Source organism: Cynoglossus semilaevis, chromosome 17 (assembly GCF_000523025.1).
Source record: "Cynoglossus semilaevis isolate Cse_v1.0 chromosome 17, Cse_v1.0, whole genome shotgun sequence".
NCBI classification, from domain to species: Eukaryota; Metazoa; Chordata; class Actinopteri; order Pleuronectiformes; family Cynoglossidae; genus Cynoglossus; species Cynoglossus semilaevis.
Genome location: NC_024323.1, coordinates 2,520,013 through 2,545,275, shown reverse-complemented (window position 1 = coordinate 2,545,275; position 25,263 = coordinate 2,520,013). Strand labels below are relative to the sequence as shown.

General features: G+C 40.4%; 1 protein-coding gene across 2 annotated transcripts in view; it reads right to left on the bottom strand.

Moving 5' to 3' along the window:
• znf385c (zinc finger protein 385C) overlaps positions 1 to 25,263 on the bottom strand; it is an 83,317-nt gene that overhangs the window by 1,698 nt on the left and 56,356 nt on the right. For both annotated transcript variants that reach the window (XM_025064847.1, XM_008329246.3), the window contains exons 2-8: positions 20,894 to 21,036; positions 13,412 to 13,522; positions 8,741 to 8,960; positions 2,596 to 2,964; positions 2,300 to 2,487; positions 797 to 895; positions 252 to 341 (exon numbers count right to left, since the gene is read on the bottom strand). In XM_025064847.1, the coding sequence (XP_024920615.1) occupies positions 252 to 341; positions 797 to 895; positions 2,300 to 2,487; positions 2,596 to 2,964; positions 8,741 to 8,960; positions 13,412 to 13,522; positions 20,894 to 21,036 (1,220 nt within the window). The remainder of the gene's footprint in view (positions 1 to 251; positions 342 to 796; positions 896 to 2,299; positions 2,488 to 2,595; positions 2,965 to 8,740; positions 8,961 to 13,411; positions 13,523 to 20,893; positions 21,037 to 25,263) is intronic.

Here is a 25,263-nt window from a genome sequence, read left to right as displayed (position 1 = left end):
TCAAATCTGCTGAAAAGACAAGTCCAGCGAATCAGAAGAAAAGGTTAGCCTATGTGGAGCTAAGTGTTCGTTTTAGTCTGCTGTTAAACAAAAGTTTCAGTCAAATAAAATAAATAAATAAAATATAAATAAATAAAAATAAACAATGATCACTTCATCATCTCTGCTCTGACCCCTGACCCCTGACCCTGACCCAGGCCCTAAAGCCATCCTCCAATCCAAGCCCAGCCTCAGGCTGTCCTGCCACTGACCTGTGAGGAGAGGGAAGTGAGGTTGTGCTGGCTGAAGACTTTCTTCATGGCCGACACAGCTACGCCAGCATAGCCACTCCACCTCACGCTCTGTAGAATGGAGGTGGGAGAGAAAGGGAAAGGGAATGGGGGGTGGTGGTGCAGGATATATAGGGGAGATGGGGGGGGTGGTGGAGGAGGCATATGACAGGAGCAGAGCAGTGATTAATCTGGAGTGCTGATTCAGGCTGTTGCTGTTGTCAGAGCTGGTCAGTTGGGGACTATTTTAGAACCTGTCTCAGGGGGAGGGGACACAATGAGAACAACACAGTGCTTGACCTCCCTGACAAGACAGAAACACAAGACACAAGAGCCCTGGGCACAATATAATGAGATATGAATATATACAGTACGTGTGTGTGTGTGTGTGTGAGAGTGTGAGTGAGTGAAGTTGAAAATCCATGTCAGTTTCATGAGCACACATTATTTCAGCATTAAAATACTCTGTTTCTCTTGTGTCTGCAGTTACATCCACCAGTGTATGCAGAGTGTATGCTAAGTCTTACCGCTAAGCTGGAGCTCGGCTGGTTCTTGCTGTGGGGGGTGAATTTGGGTTTGGGAGGCTTTCCTGCCAGCCGATCTTTGTGCCGTCTGCTGTTCATGTGCTGTTCACACGGTGGAGAGAGAGAGAGAGAAAAGTCAGTGTAAATTTGTTAAGCACCACCGAAAAACTTTCTCCACACGTACTACACCACTCTCATGTATTTTTCAGCCACTCCTGACCTCCTCCTATATCTGTACCAGCACTTTTCATCATTAAACCGACATACTGATGTCAACTGACACCTTTCGCCAACATCCATACAGGAATCGTTAGTAAATAAAAACTTGTCAAATCAAACTTTGATAATTTCTCCACAGATGACATCAGTCTAAGGTGAAACTCTGCTGCTCTGGCCTTTAACACGGCCTTTAATTTGACCGAGGGCTTCTAAAACCTTTATTTAACCATTTTATGTTGTTTTTTAAAACGGGTTCTTTACAGGACAGTTCAGTTTATGTTACAATATTTTATATTTATTTATAATATCAGCAGAGCAAATTACAAGAGCAGTGGAGGCAGCGCCGCTTGTTAATGAAGTCTCCAGTCCTACCATCTGTTTGTGGAGGTGGGGGCAATTGAATGCATCATTTTACTGCACCGTCAGTTATGTTTTATCCTGAGAGCACAGTCAACATTACCTCTGAGCTCCTTAAACAAATCCATTTCAGTTCGAAATACTTCTCCATAGGCGCCGCTTCTCAAAGGCAGGAAATCCCTGAATGAAAACTATAATCCCTGTAAATCCCTGTTGTATTCGTTTAATATTTTAAAAACTTTTTTTTATTTTGCCACATACATATTAATGTTGTGTTATACTGTGTATGTGTAAGCATTCTGCAGTATTCTCATAACTTATATATATTCTACCCCTAATCTCACGATGTGCTGTACTGTGTATACAGGCTCTGTACTGTACACATAGAGTGGGTTTTTAATAGTTTTGTTGATCAGGTTACTTCATATTTCTAAAGAAACACAGTTCGGACACATATCTATATAAATACAAATTGACATTACCAAAAAAAAGATTTAGTTTACATAGCAAAATATTGCATGTATCGCTAAAAGTTAAAAAAAAGGTTAAAACACTACCAAAGATAAATATTTTAGGGTAGTCAAAATAGCCAAATAATGTATTATAAAGACCTATCAAGAAATGTATACATTTTTTTTAAAAAAGTTAAAAATGTATTATCTAAGATGAGGTTTCATTTTTGTTTTAAATTAGCCAAAAAAACAAAAATATTAGAAAAAAAAATTAGCCAGAATCAATAAAAGCTGAAAGACAAACACAGCACAAGCTAGTACTGACAATAACTATGTCCTGGCCTGGTGGCAAATGAGAAATGTTGCAGGTCATTTTAGTCCAGCAATTTGATATCCTTGTATTACAGATTACAGATTATTAGTTCTTGTGTACCATATTTTACGCTAAAGTCTCCTGTGCACCGTTCGTAATTTTTACCTGGCTCAGTTGTGTTTCAGAGTTGACAAAGATCTCGCACACTTCACACTGAAAGTTCTTGCTGGGGAGACCGACGCTGCCTTTCGTTCCGAGCCTCTTGCTTTTACAGCCAGCACGAGCCGCGACTACCTTCCCTCTGCGTCGAGGCAGAACGCTGTGACCTTCCAGCATCAGTTTGTGCTTGGTGCCTGGTGGAGGCAGCACACAGGTGACAGGTCAGGGGAATATAACCAGCAGGCTTCTATTTGATATGAAACCAACACGGGTGACACATAAACAAGAAAATGTTCTTTTACCGCTGTTGTGTGCTTCAAGTTGGGAGACGGAGTTGACCGTCACTTTGCAGACAGGACAGTGGAGGTGAGCCTTGCTCTTTTTGGGATCCTTATCCTCATCTGTATGTGTCTCCCCGAATGTGCTGGACGTGTCAGCCTGGCTGCCCGGCTCAGTAGTCAGACCTGTGACCTCGGCTGCCTCTGGGACGTCTGCCACACTGGTGTCTGAGGCTGTTTCAGAGAGCTGTAAGGAAGGTGAAATCTGAGGAGGGGAAAGGCTGACCAATTCCACAGAGGAGACCTCTGATACTGGAGTCAGCATGACAGAGCTCCTGGGAGTCTCCTCCAGTTTTGTCTCCAGGCTGACTGGTTCTAGGTCCATTTGGAGACCTGGATGAAAAGAAAGAATATCTGAGAGCCTGACTAAAGTTCATGTAACGTAGGCGTAACATGACGTCTTTTTCAATTATGTTTTCAAAAATGTCTTTTTCAATTAATTTCTGGCACACCTGTAACATTGATGCATGCACAAACTCCAGCCCAGTAGGCGGCGGCAATGCATCGAAAGTTTGCCAGCCAAATGATGCAATGATGCTAACATTAACAGAAGATACATTGTGAAAAATATGAAAAAACTTCCCGATAGCAATGTGGATAGGGACATGGATGTGTACATATGAGTTTTTGGAGTTGTTTTGTAGAAATACATTTAAATTTTTTTTTTCAAAATTGTTTTTACTGCATAACATTTGCATAACATGCAAACATAACATGCATTTTGTGCAGTGAAAATTGCCTAACACTTTCGTCGGTATTGTACTGCAGACAAACGTTTTGACTCTTTAGATCACACGGGTCAAACTCAAGCCCGGGGGCCAAATCTGGCCCACATTGTAATTATATTTGGCCCGCAAGATCATATCAAATGTGTACTAGAGTTAGCCCACCAGTATATAGCCGCTATATACTGGCAGGATTTGCAGTATTAGCAGTGTATGCGCTATATTATAGCACATATATTTAGTTTTTTTAGCCTGTGAAAAAAAGATTTACATTAAAAAGGAACTGGGAATGCTACAGATAAAGAGACGTAATAAGATTTTGCTGTTTATAATATTAAGCCTTGGTTGCTCCAGATTGAATATTTATACAAAATTAAAATTCCCATAAAAACAAATCAACATCCCATATATGGAGAGAAGGAAAAACATGCACAATTGCTGTCAATTCTTCAATAAATATCAAGTTTGACCCACGACTTCGTCCCAGTTTTTAATTTTAGATTATCAGCTTCATTACTACAATTTAAATATCAAACAGGCCCATGATGTCTGTCTATGTAAACAGAGCTATTCATTGCCATGTTACTGGAGTTGGATTTCTGTAGAGTCACTGCCCTCCCCAGAGAGACACAGACCAAACATCTCAGTTTCATTTACTGCACTGTCTCCCTGAACACAAGCCTCGCTCAAAGCCACTGCGCCCTATTGATTTTTCCCTTTATGTCCCAGGGTAAATTAATTGTAGGAGATAAGGCTGTTCCCCTCTCATTCCAGCTTAAGAAGAAAAAACTCTATAGGAGTAAGATTAGACAATCCCCTCCCACTGTAATGAGTGTGACCCTAGAGGAATTTATGTTCCTTTGTTGGTGCACGAAGAGCAGGTACGATCTCCAGCTTATGTGAACGATAGCCCAACCTGAGACGCCCCTAGAGGCAGCAGATACTCATCTACGGATTAGGGCCGAGAGTATATGGAAGAAGACAAAACCGAAGCCATCCAATAATCTAAAAGCTTGGACCACGGAGAACATCATTCAGGGGCATTTCTGTTCCCCGTCTGTCCTGATTTCTATAGTGGCTAATACCTTGATCATTTCTTACGAATGGCAGCACAAACGAACGATACAGATCTTTATCAGATGTTGTTTATTGAAGAAACTGGCTACAACTGGTTTTTCTTTGTGCTCACGTTAGCATACAGTAACTAGTAAAACTACTGATTATCGTTGTCATCAGGCAGTTGTTATCTTAGCTAAATGCTATTAGAGGAACAGGAAACTCTTTATTAAGAGACCAGTTACTAGTTCCAAAACAGCCACACAAAAAAAAAAAAAATAGAATTAATTAATAAGCCGTGAGTTGTTTTTTTTCCTTGTCTTTAGCCAAGATTAATATTAACTCAAAGTTACCACATAAAGAGCTAAACAATTTGCCTTGTGTTTCCTTAAATCTATTTTAGAACTGGCTTTAAAACACATTGTGTATTACCCCCCCCCACCCAAAAAAAAGCAGCTTAAAGTTAATAAAAGACTTAGCTATGAGTAAGCTAAATGAAACTTCAAAAAATCAAGTGCTCTAGAACTGATTGGAAAAGCACTGTTATGCTTAACAAAAAGCTAGCTAGTGTGACTGTAGAATCAGTTTCATAGTTCATTATATAAGAAGGAAAGATTATTTTTTATAAAAAATTTAAAAAATATATAATATATAAATTTAAATTTGTAATCTGTAATTCTTATTCCATCAAATGACCGACGTACGTGTCAATTTTGTGGATGGCACAACCATCGTTGGACAGTCCAGCCGACTCCGACCGTCTTTAAGATCCTAAACCTGTCGCAGTTCAACAGCCCAATCCAGAGACAACTTTACTCAAAGCCAAACAAACAACAACAACAACAACAAAAAGTTTGTCTGGCCCATTATGCACAAGTTGACAATCACAGACAGACACGAGGTTGAGCAGGTGAACACTGATTCAAGACAGCCCCAGAAACAAACAACTCCCACTGAGTAAAACACCCTCGCCCTAAATCATCATGACTGTGATGACAGGCAGAGTCCCCGGGGTTCCAACAGCCGAGTCAATCAAAGCTGGAGGTGACTGATGCTTTGTCACAGCCTCTGTCTCCCTGCTCTGGCCTATCTGCTTTCCTACTCTTTATTGTGTCTGCTCCGCTCAGCTCACGTCGTCGCCGGGACGCGCTTTATAAACATCCGTCCCTTTGTGCGGTAAAATGGGGGTGAAAACTGTTTCCTGTTTACGCTCCTGAATAATTGGTTTTGATGTTGAATGCGGAGAGTGAGAATCAATGGACATTCTTGCTGTTCAGAATTTGTGTAATGCGCAGTAACACACTGGTTTATGGTGGGGAGTAGCTGACTGACTGCATGTCAAGCCACAGGAACAGAGACTGAGCGGTCTCACTGACTCATTGATAAAGTGCGCAGGATTCTTCAAAGAGGAAATGAAAGCAGCAGAAGTGAAATCTTTACTATGACAAGCAGCTATTCATGAGCAGAGAGAAGTCGACCAAAAAAACCTTAAATAACACAGTTGGAAATGATGGGAGTGAGTGAACGGAAAATATAATCTACTGTATATTGTATTATATGGAAATATATGGACTGGCCACTGGGCATGCATATTTCCATCTTTCCACATTTCCAACATCCTTAATCAATCAATCCATCCATCCATCCATCCATCCATCCATCCATCCATCCATCACCCATCCATTTATGTACTTGTCTGACTGGCACGATTGACACTGGGCTGGACAAATCACATTTATAAACACTTCCACTTCAGGTGTTATCACGGCTCATTGGTTGATATCTCGACCGACACAGAGCTGGTCCAATCACTTTTTTAAATTTCTCCCCGCTGCCCCTTTCACTCAGTGCTATAGTACAGCAGGCGTTTGTTGTCAAATATGCTAATAATCGATGACCTTCAGTCTATATTTTAATAAAGTAAAGGTTTGTTAGAGATGGAGAGGAAACGGAAAAAAAAAATATATATATATATGCATTGAAATTGGCTGAATGTTCTCAGAAAGAATTTAATTTAGAATTTACTTCCAAGTTAAAATATGAATTTGAATGATAGCAGCTTCCTGGATCTGTACCTATGAACTGAAGTTGTTCTATTCTGTGTTTTGAGACACACGTACAGCAGACACTTATCGGTTATCAGTGTTCAACGACAGATATTACGACTGTTACCCTCACACAGCTCCCCACCAGCTCTTCAGTTTCATGGCAGACACAACTCATTTCATAGAGTGTTAATTTGGAGCGCTCTTCTATTCCAGGTTGGCATTGTCGTGCGTTCAGCCCTGGCTCGCACTGCTGCGTTTCAATTTCACATCAGGAGAATCACACAATTGGGATTATTAAAAGAGAGTTCCTCTTCACAAAATTGCCTTGAAAGTGTAAAATTATTCACGGCACAAAACTATCTGTGACTGATGTATTTTCTCTCTCCCTGCCGACACTTCCCTTCTTTCTTCAGTTCTCTTTTATTCCCTCTCCCCTCCATCGGTCTCCTTTATTCATTTCATCTTATCTTTCATTTTCAGCTCATCATCTCATTTGGCCTGCTGCTGCTTTCAGGGCTCTCCTTTGCAACAGCAAAGAGTATTAAAATGAGATTTGATGAGAGCATTATCAGAGTCCGAGTCTTTTGTCCACTTTCTCCATTCCGAAGGAGACTCTCAGTCCGCACTGCCGGACTAACTAAATGTTTGTGAGGGAGAATTAACCTGGCTTCTTTTTTTTTTTTTTCCGGCAACCTTTAGTTCTGTTCTCTGACATTTCAAACAGCATCCGAGAGCATTTTGAAATTCTGTCCAGATAGTGATCTCGTCCAGAGGGTTGCCTGAAGATGAGAGGGAAGGAGGAAGGAAATAGTTCAGTTGTCCACCTAACCTTGGATAGAGAAATAAAAGGGTTCGGAGTGAAGGATGAGGACTAAATGGTCTCACCAGGCATTCAAATACCCTTTGAAGTGATTCGTGTTCAGTGAGTTAAAGTTGGAGCTATGGAAAAGTTCTACCTCCTTCTTTACTACCGACCTGGTATTAAATATTTTACAAAAGGTACAGGGTGTGGTGCTGGGGATTGTGGTTAGGGCAGAAGATCCAAATAGACTGAAACTAATATTATTACTTTCTGTTTTAGGTGTTACTAAAGCAGTTATAGTGGTTTATAATCCAAACATTTGTGGTGGAACTGACACATGCAAGCAGTGTGTCATCTGCATAACAGCGGTTTTAGCTTTTGTGCTTTTAATCAAATAATAAAAAAAGAAAATGCACCAAAAACTCGATAAGGTTTCATCCACATTTTAAATATTTTTTTAGCCATATATGTTTATAACAGAGTTTTAATTATTCATTATTTATCATTATTATTATGATCATTATTATTATTATTATTATTATTATTATTATTATTATTATTATAAAAATGTATTATTTTTAAGATAAAACATATGGAGGGAATGGAGAGAAAATATCGTAATCTAAGGTTTACACTTACAGTCGCTGATGGAAAAAGAATCCGATACACGCCTCAGCTGAACTGAGGTTAGCACCAAATGTTAACATTTAAAAAGTTAGGTTCAAAGCCTCAAAAGGTTCTTTTGCTGTGCCAAAGATTGTACTCTCTCTTTTTTATTTCTATTCCGCACTGTTACTACTTCTGTTCAATCTTACTCTGATCACAATTAATCATGATTTGAATCATCTGATACCCTGCGATTACTCATAATCGGTTGACAGCGCTACTACTGTATATTTTATATATCTAAATGTGTGTTTATAATTTTTGCTTTGCTTTTCGATATGTGGTCTATATATATTTATAGCATGTCCATCCAGTACAGACATAGATGGCGACTTTACCGTCACCTCTCTGAGATAGACAGCCCATTGAACAGAGTGATGGGAAAAAAAGTCAAAGTTATTAAAAACTATCCCAGTGAGGTTCCTTCCAATCTCAGCCAGCCCTTTTTTTATTTATCCGACATCTCTCATTCTGAGGTATCCCACAATCCCAAAGCTTCAGAGGTGTCCATTTGTCACGAGGCACGGGGACGTAGAGACGGAGAGTTGGCTTGAGTTTGGACGGAAAGAGACGGGAAACGCTGAGGTGTGAATGCAGAGTGGGACTCTCTGTCTGGATAAGACAATGTGTACGGACAATCTAATCCCAAGGTGTGGCATAAAAGAGCAGAGTGACAGTGAGATGCAGCGAGACCAGGAGGAAGAACCACAGGTAATTTGGACAAATGAAGAGGTTTCTGGGAAAAGGGGGAAACCGAGGCTTGCTCTGACACAGACAGATTGCTGCTCAATGCTACTTTCTGTTGTACAAACCTGTTCCATCCTCCACGCTTGCGTCCATCAGTGCAGGGAGAGTTGTCTCTGACGACGACGTCTTGCTCCGATCCCTCTCTCGCTCTTTGTCTCGATCTCTGTCTCTATCTCGGCCCATGTTCGAGGCCTCACCAGATCGTCGGTGCCTGTTCTTCTGGGCCTCCATGGCTTTGAGTTTCCTGGCGTGCTTGTGGCCCTTGTAGTGGGCTTCAGCTTGGTTCTGTGGGGCAAACAATAGGAAACACAGATTCAGAATGGCACGCACAAAGAACACATCACAGTCTGGGTTGCCGGGGACCAAAGGAACACGTGCAGTAAATGTTAAAACGGACGTCTGCATACGTGCTCTCTTGCAGGCATGTTAGACAGCAAGTCTGTTTTCTCCTGATAACAGCACCGCCGCACCGTCAGGCCAGAGGTATAATTGCATATGTAAAATGTAAGAAGAGAGAGGATTCGATCTCCAACGCTGCCCTATTGATTTGCATCGTCAGAGTCAAGCTCTGGAAAATCATAGACATGTGGAAGAGAACAACTCGTGACACGCGTTTGACAGGAACAGTACGTCATCTGCATACAAACTCAGAATCTGAATCGGGAAAAAAACAAAACAAAGCCTTCGACTGACAGCAGTTTTTAAACTCACACTGTGTAAATCGCATCTGACCTTCGTATTTCAATTATTCTAACTGAATCCGAGCCTGGATTTCTTGCAGAACAAGTTGTCAGAACTGGCCTACAGCAGGTACATGGAAATACCACAGAGATCAATACAAAGATTATTTACTAAAAGTTAAACGACTCTAAAGGGTTAGCACCTCATCAGCTCTGGGTAGATAGAAGAAGCCAACTGTAGATGGAGGAAGTAGAGATTTACTCTGATTATTATATATGAATACAGTGGAACCTTAGTTTTCGAACTTAATTTGTTCCTGAAGGCCGTTCATTAACCAAAAAGTTTGAAAAGTGAAACAATTTTCCCCACAGGAATCAATGTAAAATGGAATAATCCGTTTGTGGATCCTGGACATCTGCGTATTCATCTTTTTTCAACAGTATTTTGTGAACAAGTTCATACACGAAACCAATGACGATTGAATCTACCATAAAACTGAATAAAGAATAAAGCTATGAATAGGAAATGCGTTTCATTCATCCTAACAGGTGCTGAGGAGTCGTGGTTGCGCAAAATGTTCGCTTAGCTTTCTCACAAATTGTTGTCTCTGAAATACTGTAGCCAACCAACTGCTGTTCGTTATCCATATCAATAGCAACTATTCCACTTCTTCTAACGTGTGAGATCTTTGCTTGGTGATCACAGTCACTCCTTTGGCAACCTTAGCTTCTTTTATTGCTTCCTTGTTCTTAATGATGGTACAAATCGATGACTTTGCTAAGCCAGACCTGAAAGACGAGCGCCACTCTCATGCTTTCGTATAATGTTTCTTCGTTTCTATTGTTGCCACTAACTTTCTTCGAAATATTTCAAGAAATACCGACAAAATCAGCCAACATTTTTAGCACCAAGCAGACACTCACATTGTCTCTTGTTATGGAATGAAAACCGGGGCAATTTTTGGTTAAAGATTTTTTTTCGTGAACCAAATTCTTCGAAAAGTGAAGCGTTCGACAATCGAGGTTCCGCTGTTTGGTGTGACCAACATGTATTTACAGGTGTACGCATTTTTTTAAAAGAGCTCAGATGCTAGGTCAACTCAAGTGAAATGTATTTTATCTGTGTAGCCCAAATTCCAAAACACACAAAATCCATTTTGTTCTAATGGCCTTCACTGGTTTAAAATTAGAACAGGTCCAAACATCTAGAACACATCAGAGATCTTCTGTGGACGTCAGTTGTTTCTCCACTCCTGTCTGTCTCTGATGTTTAGATCACAGCTACTGTATATAGAACAGACTTAGCTCTTGTGTTTAGATCCTTAATATAACCTAAGGACCATATGTCAAAGAAACAATAAAACAAAAATAAATATTGTGATATTGTACCAGCTCAAATAGTGTGCGGTCAATAACACAGCATTCCTCTGTTTAACCGGGGCTGCGTGTGTGTTTTGACAAGAGGACCGAGGTAAGAAGCATTCGTTCAGACGGGAGCTCTGATCCACTTTAACCGCCTCGAGGAAATCATCACATAAATCGTCAGGGACCAGAAAACTCGTGTGTACACGGACACGGAACTTTGCTCTGAAGAACTCCTGAGTGAAGACTAAAGTGGCACAGAAGGACTTAGAAACAGTGAGCTCCTTTGAATTAGACGATGAAATGAAGATGTGGATTTCTCTTGTTTACCGAGCATCAACACAACATCCAGTCTCATAAGCAATTTATACGAAAAATACTGTTTGTCCTGCATCACCAGAAAAGTACAAAGTTATAGGTAAAGACACAAGAGCTGCCATATTATTAAAAAAATGACTTCTGGGAATTTTTATGTAATATGCTTGACCTTTAGAAAAGCGATATGGGCCACCAGGGAACCGCCTGCATACAAAACATCTTCTTTCATCAGCTTCACTTTGCGGGTTACTGCTAAAGCAGTAGCACATTCATTATACAAAAGTACAAAGGCAGAAAAAAGCTGTTTATTCTAGGTTCTTACAAAGCTTTAGGGCCCAATATTCACTATTTCTGAAATGTTTTTTTTCGTCATGACAGTTCTTCTGGCCTGGAGAAAGCTAAACACACACACCCAGTACGCTGATTATTAATCAGACAGGAAGACAAACACGGAAATGTTCTTGACTTCTTCAGTTCTTTGAGGAGTTATATATAATTATTTTGCTTCTCACATCCTCCAGGCTCCATTTAGTGCACCCTCTGCTGGACAATTATGTTACTACTGCAGACTATTTAAAGTACGTATTGTGTACTTTGAGTTGAGGTATGGGACTTCCTAACCTCTTATCCTAACATTAACCAGTACAAACGTTTGCCTAACCGTTATTTATACCCTTGCCCTCACCCGTTCAATTCACGTGGTCATCAACTTCGTTATTTCTTATGGGAAAAAATGATTTGCGATACAAGCAAAAGACAAAGGGTTCCCACAACAAAGCTAACTGTTAGCTACTTAACTTTTTATACCATATATCGATCTATTTATAGATATATATTTATATCTATTCTTATAAATATATACTACTCTACTCTACTACAAACACACAAAACTCCACACAGACACCAAACATCATGCAGTGAAACATTCAGACGCTAACATACTACACAGACTCTACTGTGGGCCTAAAAATAGCTCTGAAGCTTCTGGAAAAACTAACCAAATTGTGGCTGATCTGCCATGACAAGGCTTTAGAGATTTGTGTGAAGTGAGAAACTCAGGTGACTCCTTCTCCACCACCAGACTCTAAACACAAGTGGGTCTCAGCGGAGGCAGAGGAACAAGGTGTGAAATGAGGATTGGTTTTCACATCGTCACTACAGCCGGCACGACTACAGTAGGAAACAGTGGTGTACCGAGATCGCTCTGATGATTGAGGGCCGTTCCAACACTGTTCGAAAATAAACTAAAATAAACACTAGGCTAAATCGGGTGGACACGGTTATGGTCGCAAGGTGTAAAAGTGCTTATTTTAGCAGCCACTGAAATTTGTCTTTCTCTACAGAGAAAAACAAATTTCTTTGATGTTCGAGACTAAAGGCTTAACCCCCCCCCAAAAAATTGCTGCACCTAGCTTAAAAACGGAAAAGAATAATAAAAAAAACCTTAATAACTTCAATTTATCAGGTTAAGAAACAGTGCTGCATAGACTTTATTAAATGTTTTCTAAGCTCCCACGGACCATACAGAATGACTTGGTGGGCCGTATTTGGCCCCCGGCCCTCGAGTTTAACACACGTGCCTCTAGCACGGACAGCAGAACTGATACAATTTCTACATTAGTCTTCATTAAGATTAAGATACACTTCACACTTGTGAAGCTTGACCTTCCAGTGACTTTTTCACGTAACCACGGTGATGTAATACGCGAACAGAGTCCAGGGTGGGTTCACGGAGGAGTCGGAAATGTAGTGACGCTCCGAAAGTATCAGATAAAGCCACACTCGGGCCTGACACTTGTGCTGATGTCGCTGTGCTGTGAAAGAAGACAATGACAGTTGCTTGTCTGCAGGCCTCTTGTCCCTGGTGACTCAGTCTTCGTTTTAAATTTTTTTTTACCTCTGTGTGTGTCTGTGTGTGGTTTTGAGTCACGGTTACAACGATGACTCGTCTTCAGGGTTTTATTTGGCTTTTATTTTTGTTAATGCGCCTTCAAATGTCATGGGACGTACGTGCGTGCGTGTGTGTCAAAATGCTGCCTATTGGATTGCATCTCTGATTGCATCTTAAAGCTAACATTTGATTTGACGTATTTGAAGTTACACCAATTTGCATAAAAGAAAGCAGCACCAGCGTAAACAGACACGTTTTATAGGGGAATCAAATAAGTCACTGAGACACATAAGGGCTCTACGGGTATTTGCGGAACAGGTTTTAAAAATAAACATTTGAGAAAATAGCTTTGAGGCAAAGACGACTTTTTGGTAAAACACTCTCTCTCTCTCTCTCTCTCTCTCTCTCCCTGTTACTGTCCTTTTCATAACCTCTGCATGGCTCCCATTAGCAGACAGGCAGAGAACATAAAGAGAATCTCTTACGGTTGAGTTGAAGCGCAGGTGGCAAATGTTGCAGGAGATGATCTGTTTCTTCTTGAGGGGCTGGGGGACACCAAATGTGTGGTTGATCACCGCCTTCTGGACAGGGTCCATCTGAGAGAAACATAAACAGATACAACCATCAGTTGGTCAATTCTCATCTGACCAACACCCAGGAGAAGCTAAGAAAAAAAAAGGCATTGATTTTTCCACAAATAGTGCAAATTAAAAAATGTCCAAAATAAATGGGGTCCATACAGTATGTTGGACATAGTGTAGAGGTTCAGAAAATATGACAAACCAGCTAAGATAGAAATAGAGCTGAGGAATTAGCCAAATGTTAAGTTAGATATATAAAAACATTGCAAAGAAAAAGCCAAAATCTAGCAATAAAAACCAACCAAACAAACAGATAAAAGAAAAATTAAGGTTAAACTAATAATACAAATATTTAAAATTTTAAAGGCTCAAATACATGTTAGCCAAATGAATAACGTTAGCCAAATGATACTCCCGAGGCAGGCAAAGCTACTTTAATCTCTATGTATGTATGAGCAATAGCAGCAAAAAGACATTACAGTTTGCAGAGTATTAGCTAGAAATATGCTCAAAGGTTAGCTTTAAGTTCTAGTTAAAATAGTCGCAATTAATAACCGCTCCATTCCTAGTGGTACACTTTAAATCCCACCATATGTCATCAGTGTTTCACACTCTGTGCTGGGTACGCGTCTCACATTTGTCCGACATGTTTCTGTGTGAACGGTCTCTGTAGAATATGTCTCCCTGTTGTTGTAAAGCCTGACTCCAGCTGGAACACTAATGTGGTAATGACTGCACTGTTATCTCAGACAGGCCTATAAAACACATTATAAGCCACCGCAGCCCATATAAATGACATATATATATATATATATAAATGTGCACAGAGAGCACCTCGGTACCGATACCGTGAGACCGCTGAACGGAACACTGTGAGAGCTGACGCTTCATCAGAGATTTGGAATTCCTGGATGACGGCGGATTTCACAGCAGCACCCCTGACCACCTTGACTCACCTTTTTTTACTCTCTTTTATGTAGTTATGTGTCATACGGTGACGGTAAATACAAATGGAGGTATTATTATTGGATATAATGTTGGATTTAAGACAAGAATATCTATAGTTTCTAGACTCAAATAAATGAAATTCCCAGGTTTTTAACCAGACAATGTAAGACAGTTACGAAAACTATTCGTTGAATTGAATTTGTTGAATTGTCAATGTTAAATTAAATACGCCCCAAAACAGCTAAAAGTTAATTACTGCCAACTAAAGATAGTTTAATCAATATATAGTAGGTTAGAAGAATCAGTAGCCACACTAATCCTGTCAACATGTCATGATCACGACCCGAGCTTTAGGACAGACACACTCTGCTGTTGCTGATTTATCTTGGCCCAGCAGCCAAACCCTCGGCATAAAAACCCCTCACCTCTGTCTCTGCTGCTGCCCCTCTGTCCACTGCAGCAGGACAGCCTGCACACAGCTACGTGTTTGAGAAGCTGAAGAATGTGTCCATTGTCTATTGGCAGCCACCCTGAACCTGCTGCTATAAATGCGTCTTTTGTCCCAGTCTCTGGACCGGACTGCTGAGTTGGTGTTGCGATTTGAGGGTGGAGATGAAACCAGAGGGTGGAGGGAACCTGGAGGATATTTGGTTCTCGTTCATATTTCTGTGCACATCTGGGACAATGAGTGCCATTTTAGTTCAGGACTTTGAGATTGACGCTGTGCTGTTACACTGCATGTTACAGAGTCTAATTACAGTATCGCCACCTGGGGCTGAAAACCACTTTCTGGTTGTTGTACGACTCCAGGTCGTACTCTGACCTGTATTATGTTTTAATTAGGGCTGTCAATCAATTGGAACTTTTAATCAGAAAAATCACAGGGTAGCTGTGGATTAACCATGATTTATCACAGTATAATAAGTCATGATTAATCACAATTGTAATTAGTCGTGAATAATCATGATTAATCACAAGTGTAATAATTGTGATTATTCATCATTAATCACAATTGCAATTAATCATGATCCATCACAATTGTGATTAGTCACAAGTACAATTATTCGTGATTATTCATCAAAAAATATTGATTGTAATTAATTGTGATTTTCAGGGGTTGCCAGGGCAACCCCTGATTATTCGTGTTAAATCATCACAGTTTAATATAACCAATAATGTTTTTTCTGTATATTGCCGGAACAGAAAGACAAATAACAGCAGGTAGATAGTTTAATTGTAGCTAAACAACTACATACAACTACGTACAACTTAAATCTTACTGAAAAAAATGTAATAACTATGTAGAGGTTTTCTGACAGAGTCAGTGGATTTTAGTCATCATGCATCTGTTCATCCAAACCGTTGCTTCTAGAGCGAGGCGAGAGTTGCTTTCAAAACTTTGCTGAAGCTGTTGTCCTCAAAGTTATTAATGAGCCAACAGTCCCTAACAATCCAGTTGTCAGCTCGTCAGCCGTAAACTCATTAACTGCCCTGTGCTCGACGAGGCTGGTCCGACACAACCGACTGGAAGTTGAAGCCTCTGTTGGATGAGAGGGTGTTTTTAACGCCTGCAGTGTGTGTAAATAATAACGGGTGTACTGACTGTGTGTTAGAACAACGATAAATGAGGAGACGAAGGAATTATTGGACGTAAAGTGAAGGTCATTAGTTAAAATTGTAATCAGATTACTATTCACAAAGTAATTTAAGTGATTAACGCATTCATTTCAACAGTCCCAGTTCAAATCGACTGCACCCAGTATCTGTTCAGGGCCCTCTGCGTATTTTCAAACCAGCGTTGTTTACATCAGATACGCACAGTCTGAATTCCTTGTACGTCAACACAGTACTAGCAGATTCCATCAGTACTCACAGTTGTGTGTGCTCTCGTCTAGAGCCATGCTGCTCCAGACTTGTAAACCTAAGGTTGCTCTTTCAGGAACAACGTAACCCCCACGAACACAAGCAGTAAATTTATACTGTATCATCAACCTTTTTAAGGGCGTACTTATTTGTGTGGCTGCGCTCAAGCTTCACACTGTTAAAAAAACCATTGATTTACACTCAGCACATTTGACTTTCAAGGTCAGCGCGAGGAGAAGTGCTGTCAGTTCGAATCATCTGGAATAAAACGCTGCTGGAAATGTTACACACTGTAACGTTAACCAACCGTCAGTGAGTTGAAAAGAAGAAGAGGAATCTCTTTTTAGTGCAACAGACGCCTCTACTGAAGCAATACCAACTGGGTTTAGGACAACATTAGGGTTGCAGCACTCTGGGCCCTTCATCAGTACAAAGAAGTTTAATCAGTACTACAGTATCTGTTGGCTCTGGGGTCATTCTGAGTGCAGACACACATAAACCACAGAGTGGTAATAAAGAACTGAGGTAACTAAAAGAAAAGGGCAGCAGGGATGACATTTTCACTTTTTTATACAGATGCTTCTATTAGTTTCTCAAAGGAAGAAACAATGGAGATGAAGTCAAAACTCCTTTTCTTTTCACAAATTTTCTCCTGTGGAAACAAATGTCAAGGTGACTGCTGAAGATGGAGGTGTGGCCTCACACAGTGGTCCACACATCTGTCTTTGAATACCTTGGTCTTACAGTGCATTAGATTATTATTATTATTATTATTATTATTTTTGTCAGTGTCGGCCACACAGTTGGTAGTCTTGAAGCTAAATGTGCATATGTTTAAACACTCTAACTCATAGTAGTTTGCATGTTGTAACTTTGTTTTATCGTCCACTTGCCTGATAACAACTGGGATTGGTTACTGGTTCCCCCTAAGTCCCTGAGAAGTATAGGTGGTCCTCGACTTATGTCGGATTTCCGTTCTTGTGGTGCGAAGTAATTCAATATTCGTAACTCACATACTGTACACAAGTACACTAACACAGTGGTGACATCATAGTCTAAGACGTAAAAAGATCAGAAGAGTCTGACTCACGCTTGGGAGCCGTAATGAAGGGCAAAAAGTTCTCAAAAACGCCCAACAAAAATGAAAGGAAGTGAATGTATCACGATCCAACGTATGGAGTCACGGGCCAGAAAACTGGATTTGAACATACAGTATCCCTGTGTTCATAACATCTAAAGCAGTGGTTCTCAAACTGTGGTACGCATATCACCAGTGGTACGTTCGCGCCCTCTGGTGGTATGTGGGGAAAATTCATATTTTCACATTTACATTTTCAACTGAATAAATCCGAAACATACCATGCACAATTCAGTTGTGTAAGAATCCCGTTTAGAGGAAAACAGACAATAAAGCAGGACAAGTGATAGTTTACAAGGTTACTTGCGATTCGCCTCTATGGGACAGCACTTCATGCTTTATCATCAAATACTGCTAAATAAGACCGAAATTGTCTTTCTCCTATTTTCTCGACATTTTCTCTACTTCCTCAATTTTCTTCGTCTCTCAATTCTCTGTACTTTGACCTGAAATTGCTAATCACAACACTGAGAACGACAATTAGCGTTAGACATCGACCAGTTACAAATCATCTCTTTGTCGACTCCCATATAAGAATGATTAAATAAAATGGAAATGATGTTTTACTGAAAGAGACCAAAAACTGGCAATTAATTTCTTTAGAAAAATTATTTTGAAAATTATTATTTTTTGTTACTAGACAGATTACACATTCAGATATAAACAGAGCCAAACAAAGGCCCAGACATGGGTTTGACAAAATAAAGCAAATTTCCCAACGAAACGTAAGCAAAACACAGACAAAACCATGCAGCGGAGAGCTGCCCTCTCACCTCCACCGCTAATATAAATACATGGAGGCGTTGGACGAGTGATTGTTCTCCTCTCTGCCTTTGCTGCTGGGCATGTTCAGGCCTCCACAGGGCTGTGGAGACAACCTCATGACCTGCAGCGGTAGGCAAGAGAATAAACTGCACTTTTTGTATACCAGACAGGAGACGTCCCTGACACACACACACACACACACACACACAGAATCACAGAACCACCCCCTCAAACATGTCCTCAATTGTAGGAAACAACCAGATGTCTCTGTGTCTCTGTCTGTCTTGGTCTCTCACTCAACTTTTCCCAGATCCGGATCCTGGACTGTGTAGAGTATTCTTTCAAATTGAAACTAAATAATAGTATGTTAATAATCGTAAATTAGTATAGTAAACATAAATTAATAATCAAAACATCATCTTTTTTTGTAGATAAAAAAATATTTTTTTTTGTAATAAAATAATGTTCTGTTAAGCGTAATTTCTATTCTTTATGTTTTTATATGAATAAAATATGTTATTTTGGCTACCCAGGTTGATTTTTATATATATATTTTTTGGCATAGGTAGCAAAAAAATTATTAACAATGAATGTATATTTTGCATTTTATAAATAATTAAAATACATATTTTTTAATTATTATTGAAATTTCAATTTTTATTCATGGATGATTGGATTTTTTAATATATTCGAGTAAGGTTTTAACATGACGTGAAGCTAATTTCAAATATTTAAGGCATATTTTCTTAATTCAGGTCAGTTTGAAAAAAAGTTTACTTTTCTTAGTAGTAATTTTTTTAGTAAATTTTGCAGAACATTTTTAAATTTTTTTTTAATCTGTTACAAAACTCTGGCTGAAAGCAGGGTATTCACATAATGGCTTTTTGTGTACAAATCCTCCATTATTGTATGGTAATAACAATAGTCAGACCCATTTAACCACCTTTAAAAGAAAAGGCATAATATGATTTAATTTCAAGTGTTTCAAGCACCTTTTTAAGGCACTATCTTCTCGCTACCATTTTCCAGACTCTTCTTTTTCTTTGTGTCTCTGTTTGGGTTTCTCACTTACACTACAATCCTTTTATTTGAAGAAAAAAATAAATAAATAAAGCATGTGAAGTGTATCTTGAAGCAGGAGACCGAGGCTTGGGTTTCATTTTCAAACGACAGACAAGAGGAAAATGTTATAACAGCGTGCAATAAGTAAGTGAGCTCAAAGACAAAGTGTGGAGCCCGGATCAAAGAAACACAGTACCTGCGCACACACACACACACACACACACACACACACAAACACACAGTGTAGTAGCTGCTGAAGGATCAAAGACGCAGATGTTTAATTCTGGACACCGTAGCTGAGGCCAGGTATCAGAGCACAGGCGTCGAGGAAGTGAACAGTGTGACGGTGACGTTAGAAACAAAGTAATAATGCTCTCTCATCTGCAGAGACGCTGATACTGAGGTGACGGCCGCGGGGCCGGGAGGTCAGACGACGATGGAATAAAGATTAGCGTCCTGATCCCGAGGTGAGGTCCTCTGTACGGAGCCGCAGGACGAGGCCTGGCAGCGGAGATAATGAGGAAGTGGATAACAAGGCGGCTAAGATTTAAGGACACAGTTTTATAGACGCTCCGTTCCCCCCACCATCCCGCCTCATAACGAGAGCAGTCAACCAGCGTGAAGTGACAGAAAATTTATTAAGCATGTGGATCGCTACTCTGACCCTTAAATTATAAAAGCTCTCTCTGCCCACGGGGTAAAAAAAAATCATTCTACTGTGTCCGCCGGGCCTTTTTCTAATCAATAGTTGCATATTTTCTTCACATTTGTTCAGCTCCCGTCTCGTTTTTTTCATCACAAATTGCATTTTCACAGACGAAACATGACAGAAATGTAAAAAGACAAATGTCTTCCTGTTGCAAGGACAGACCTTTTAGCATTTGTTTTCCTCCAGCACTGAGAGACGTGGTATTTCTCCTGTATCTAATTAGACTCCTCTTTATTAACAGGCCATCTGGGGTCTGGGAGAAATATCTGTAGTTGGCAGAATTAATTGGTTTTCCTGTTTCTGTGAGTGTTTTTAAAGGACCGCCATTGTCCCGGTCTCGATTTCAAATATGATCTGGAGCAGATGTTTGCATTTCAAACAAATAGTAGACAGTTTCAAGAACTTTAAAAAAACCTTAGTCACAGTCAATGGTCAACAGTGTAGGATCAAACTCATTTTGGTGTAGGGGCCACTTACGGCTTAATGAGTTTTCAAGTACAAGTACCACTATATTAGAAAATATTCATATTTATTAAAATATAATGACAAAACATTAAGAACTTGAAGCCATTTTTTCTCTTTCAAAATTCATTAAGAGGGCCGTTTTGAACCCCATAGCGGGCCAGTTTTGGGCCCCAGGCCATATGTTTGACAACCCTGATGTAATGTCAAACAGGGAGCAATACTGTAAAGTAGGGCTATTAAGAGAAAAAACAATGTGTCGACGTGGGAGGTACACGTCGATGAACCCTGTCCTACACTTTAAGAAACACTGCTTTATCACCTTTAGAACATTACAGTTCTTTCATTTCTGTGACTACAAATATTCGACCAGGTCTTGGAATTGACCCTGAACACTGACTAGGCCAAATGAACTATAACAAGATGTTCTTGGACTCACTGTGTTGAAGTTGGGGAAGAGGCTGAGGGGGGAGGAGCCATTTAGTCTGAAGGGCAGGAGGTGCTTGAGGTCGAGTTGAGGCTGGAGGGGCCGTCCCGGGATGGGGAGGGAGGCCAGGAGGGAGCTACCCTGGGCAGAAGTACCTGGACAACATAAAGAGATAGATGTTAGTAGTTAGGAAAAGACAGGAAATGTTACCGTAAGACAACATTAGTGTCCCTGTGTGCCTGTAGGTGCAGACCTGAGCTCAGGTGCGGCACCCAGAGGACGCCTGACTTTGATTTATTTCATACCGCAGGCACCATTACACCTCCATCTGACACCCAGAACACACTGTACGACTTCAGTGAATGTGTATGTGGCTGGTTGCACTCGTGAGTGAGCACGAGGCCGCATGTGGAGCAGGACGAAATCTTAACGTTAGTGCATGCTAATGTTTTTTCTGTACCTCCCCCAAAAAGGGGCCTGCCTCTTAACTATGCATATATTTACACACATGTACTCAAATGTCACTCATTTATTGATGTATTGGCTGAGGAAAATGGCTTGCGCAAAGGGGAGGATGGGAGATATCGGATTTCAAATGGAGCGGGGATGAAGAGATTTCTAATTTTCCACCTGGCTGCGTTTCAGCGGACCCCGCATGCTCCGCGGTGCACAAGCATTTATTCCAGCAACGGGATCAATCATCGGTGTCAGCAGCGGGTCACGGTGGCCACACCACAGTACTATTTATGTGCACAAACACACACTCAAACATACTTCGACTTTGAGGCGGATTACAGTATCTGTACAGTACGCAGGAAGAGGTAATCTGTGGCCTAAAAAAAAAAAAAAAGGAGACACTTTCAGTATGAAGGTGTCACTATGAAAAACCAGACACGCTGAGTGTGCAGAATCCACTACTGGAATGAGCACATGTATTGATTGTTTTTTGGACAGTGATTGACAGATGGACATCAAACCTGTAATTTAGAACGATTTGCTATTTTGTTTAAATTTGCTATTGTAAGCAAAACTTTTGCCCAGATATTTAAAAAACTTTTTTTGGCCTATCCCTTTCAAGCAAAACTTTTGCCCAGATATTTAGTGTAAAAAACTTTTTTTGGCCTATCCCTTTTGGGCTATTAATTACAGCCTGTTGTGATGAGAGGCTGTTTAAGAAAAAAATTGGACTTATAGTCCAGAAAAGTTTCTCAGAATACTGCATGTTAGCTTGGTCTACTGAGAAAGTTAGATAAAGTTTAAGAGCTGTAGTTTAGATGGTTTGAACGCGTGCTAACGAGAGGAAACACGATGACCTGTTGGACGAAGGACGTTGGAGACAGAGAAGATTCATGGACCTAACGAAGGAGGACGTAGAGATGGTTATGTCACAGCAGGAAAGGGGAGAGGGATAGGGCAAGATGGAGGCGAATGATCAGCTGTGGCAACCCCTGAAGGGAGGAGGAGGGAGAACCAGCGGTCCCTTAATTAATTAACATGACTTAAAGGTTAAGAAAAAGGTCAAAGCTTTAAGTTTAGAAAAGCCAGCAATCACTTCAGGTCAGCAACATGTAAACTAGTTATCTTCTGGTTCTTTTAAGATGCGAAGAGGCAGTCAAACCGCCCAAGATTGCCTGAATCTCTCTAAAGTAATCAGTGTCCAAGTGCAGACTCCCACCACTTCTGTCACTTCATAAAACAAGACAGAGCTGTTTTTGGCGTGCAGTCAGAAAAACTGAGTTTATAAAACCTCTCATGAACTCATCCTTCACCTTTAGATGTTAACTTGAACCTGAATGAGGGATTCCCAAAGTGTGGTGTTGACAATACGGGGTGTGGAAATAGAAAATGTGATGGCGGTTTGCGATAAAACAAACAAACAAACAAACAAACAAACCCTGGTATTTTAATAACCAAATAAATGGTGGTTTTATATATATATGTGTGGAGCTGGGGTTGCGTCAACCTGGTTGGAATATAGAAGGGGCTCAGTGACTGGGAACAGCTGACCTTAACTATGAAGCTAGTTATGTTAGTGTTGCTAAGTAACTATTGATTCTTCTACATCTGCAGCAGAAGGATGTCATGTTAGCTTATATTTAAACATTGGTTTAGCAGACTGCTATAAAAAGTAACGAATTAGACTGAACTGTCAACTGCTAGAGCGATTGCAGGCGGACTCATATATCCCATGTATCTCCTAGCATGTCATATAAATGGTAAAAAAAAAACAACCAACGAAAAATACATATATTATTTTTTAAATTTTTGTCATTTCTGTTACTTCTTTTCTTTTGCTTGAAAATGATTAATTCTATGCTGTTTTGTTACACGTAGACTCTGTGGAACTCCAAGGCCAAGACGTAACCCACAACTTAACAAAGTAGATTTAAAAAAAAAGTATGAAATATTAAATATTAAAAAAATAAATAAAGTGAATTCCAGCATTTCTGTTTCTCCTTTCTTTGTTGAGACTCAGACTCTTCAGTGCCGGCTTCAAGGATGCTGTTGTATTCACTGCCGTGTCTTTGCTCGTCTGTCCTGTTGCTTGTCTGCACCAACATCATGTTATTGGATGCATCGATGGAGGCTAGTGCTATAAAGACTAGCCTCAATCCAGGACTGTCTTAATCAGCCTTCATCATGTGTGGACCTTTCTCTGCTGTCTGTTTGAGGCTAATGAAGATGGACATATTTGAAGTGGGCTGCAGCCCGCTGACGTGGGCTGCACTGCTTACACTGACGCCGTAATCTTTGCATCTCATGTAAATTGATGCACCAAGCACTTCCCCGGCCACACCCGTCTGGATTGAATAACTATAGCTATGCTAAGCGTTTAACTAACTTTGAGTGTAGGACGAAAGCTAACATTAGCTTTTCAATGTCAAAGTTAAGTTTTTTTGTTTGTCAAAGGCTAAATTTATGTCTTTTCTTTTAGTTATTTTCTACATAACTGCTATATGAAGGCTAACAGCCGTCACAGTGTGGTTTTGAAGGGAATTCTTTCTAGAGTCTAACTGAAAAAAAGTTTTCCATTTTACTTTTGCACAAAATGAATAGACTTTTCAGTGTCCAAAAAACCTAGGTGTTTCTCGATGAACACATATAATATGAATTTAATGAAACTGTTGCGTAAGAAGAATAAAAAGAGTGTACCTGAGTGCCACCTGGCCCCTGGCCCACTGAGTGTTTTTACAATATGAATTCTAGACTCCCTTTAAAAAGGCGGCCCCAGCCTTTTTATCCTGCGAATCCGTAAAGTATTCAATCTGAAAGTACATTAAAGTTTTAAGAAATCTGCTCTTACGAAATCAAAATATCCCACAATGACTGTTCTGAGACAAAATTTGTCCTCGCAGCCTAATAAATCAGTACACACAGGGTGGTGCGCACACACACACACACACACACACACTCACTATGGGCTATCAGAGAGGAAAGCTGGGCTTGCAGGGAGAACAGTTATCAGCTGATAGTGCCTCCACACCTCTCTGTTACTCCCCAGGCAGCTTATTAAATCAGAAGCTGGCTCTTTGCCTCTTTGGATGATAACGTTGCTGCGGAGGCACGGCCGGGATCCAGACTCGTACGACAGACAGCTAAGGCGTACCTATGTGTGTGTGTGTGTGTGTGCATGCTAAGCTCTCCTGTAGTGGGAGAGCAGCAGCACAGACAGACATACTGTATGTATACAAATACGACTGCCTACGCAACTCTGAAAACAAACAGCTCCCAGGACACGCGGAGCCTCGGCTCCTCATCCCTTCTCATCCCGTCCCCACGTTAGATGTTCAATGCCTCCGTTACACGGCCACTGTAATTCTCCTGTCATCACCGCGGGGCTCCCTGAGGTCTCTGACAAATTGCCTTTTCTCACGTACAAATACAAACCCACCACTCCCTCGGGTTTTGCATATTCCTGCCAGAGCTACACGGGTTGGAGGAGGGGGCAAGTGGAGGAGGGGTGAGTCAGGGAAAACATCGCAATCTCAAAATGACTAAAAATGTACATGTCCGAATACTGCATGGGGATCTAAAAACTCCTTAATTTTCCAAAGGGAACTTCCGATGGATCTATCTATCCAACCATCCATCTATCTAAATTATCCAACCATCCATCCATCTATATATCTATCCATCCATCCATCTATCCATCCATCCATTCATCCATCTATCATCTATCCATCCATCCATCCATCTATCCATCCATCTATCTATCTATCTATCTATCTATCTATCTATCTTTCCTCTATCTATCATCCATCCATCTATTTCTAAACCAATGGCTACAAACAGCCATGTTCATCTGTCCATTCATTGTCCAAGGCTTCCAGTTGATTCTGCTGTTTTTTAAAGGATTATATAAAGAGGACGGCTCATTTGTT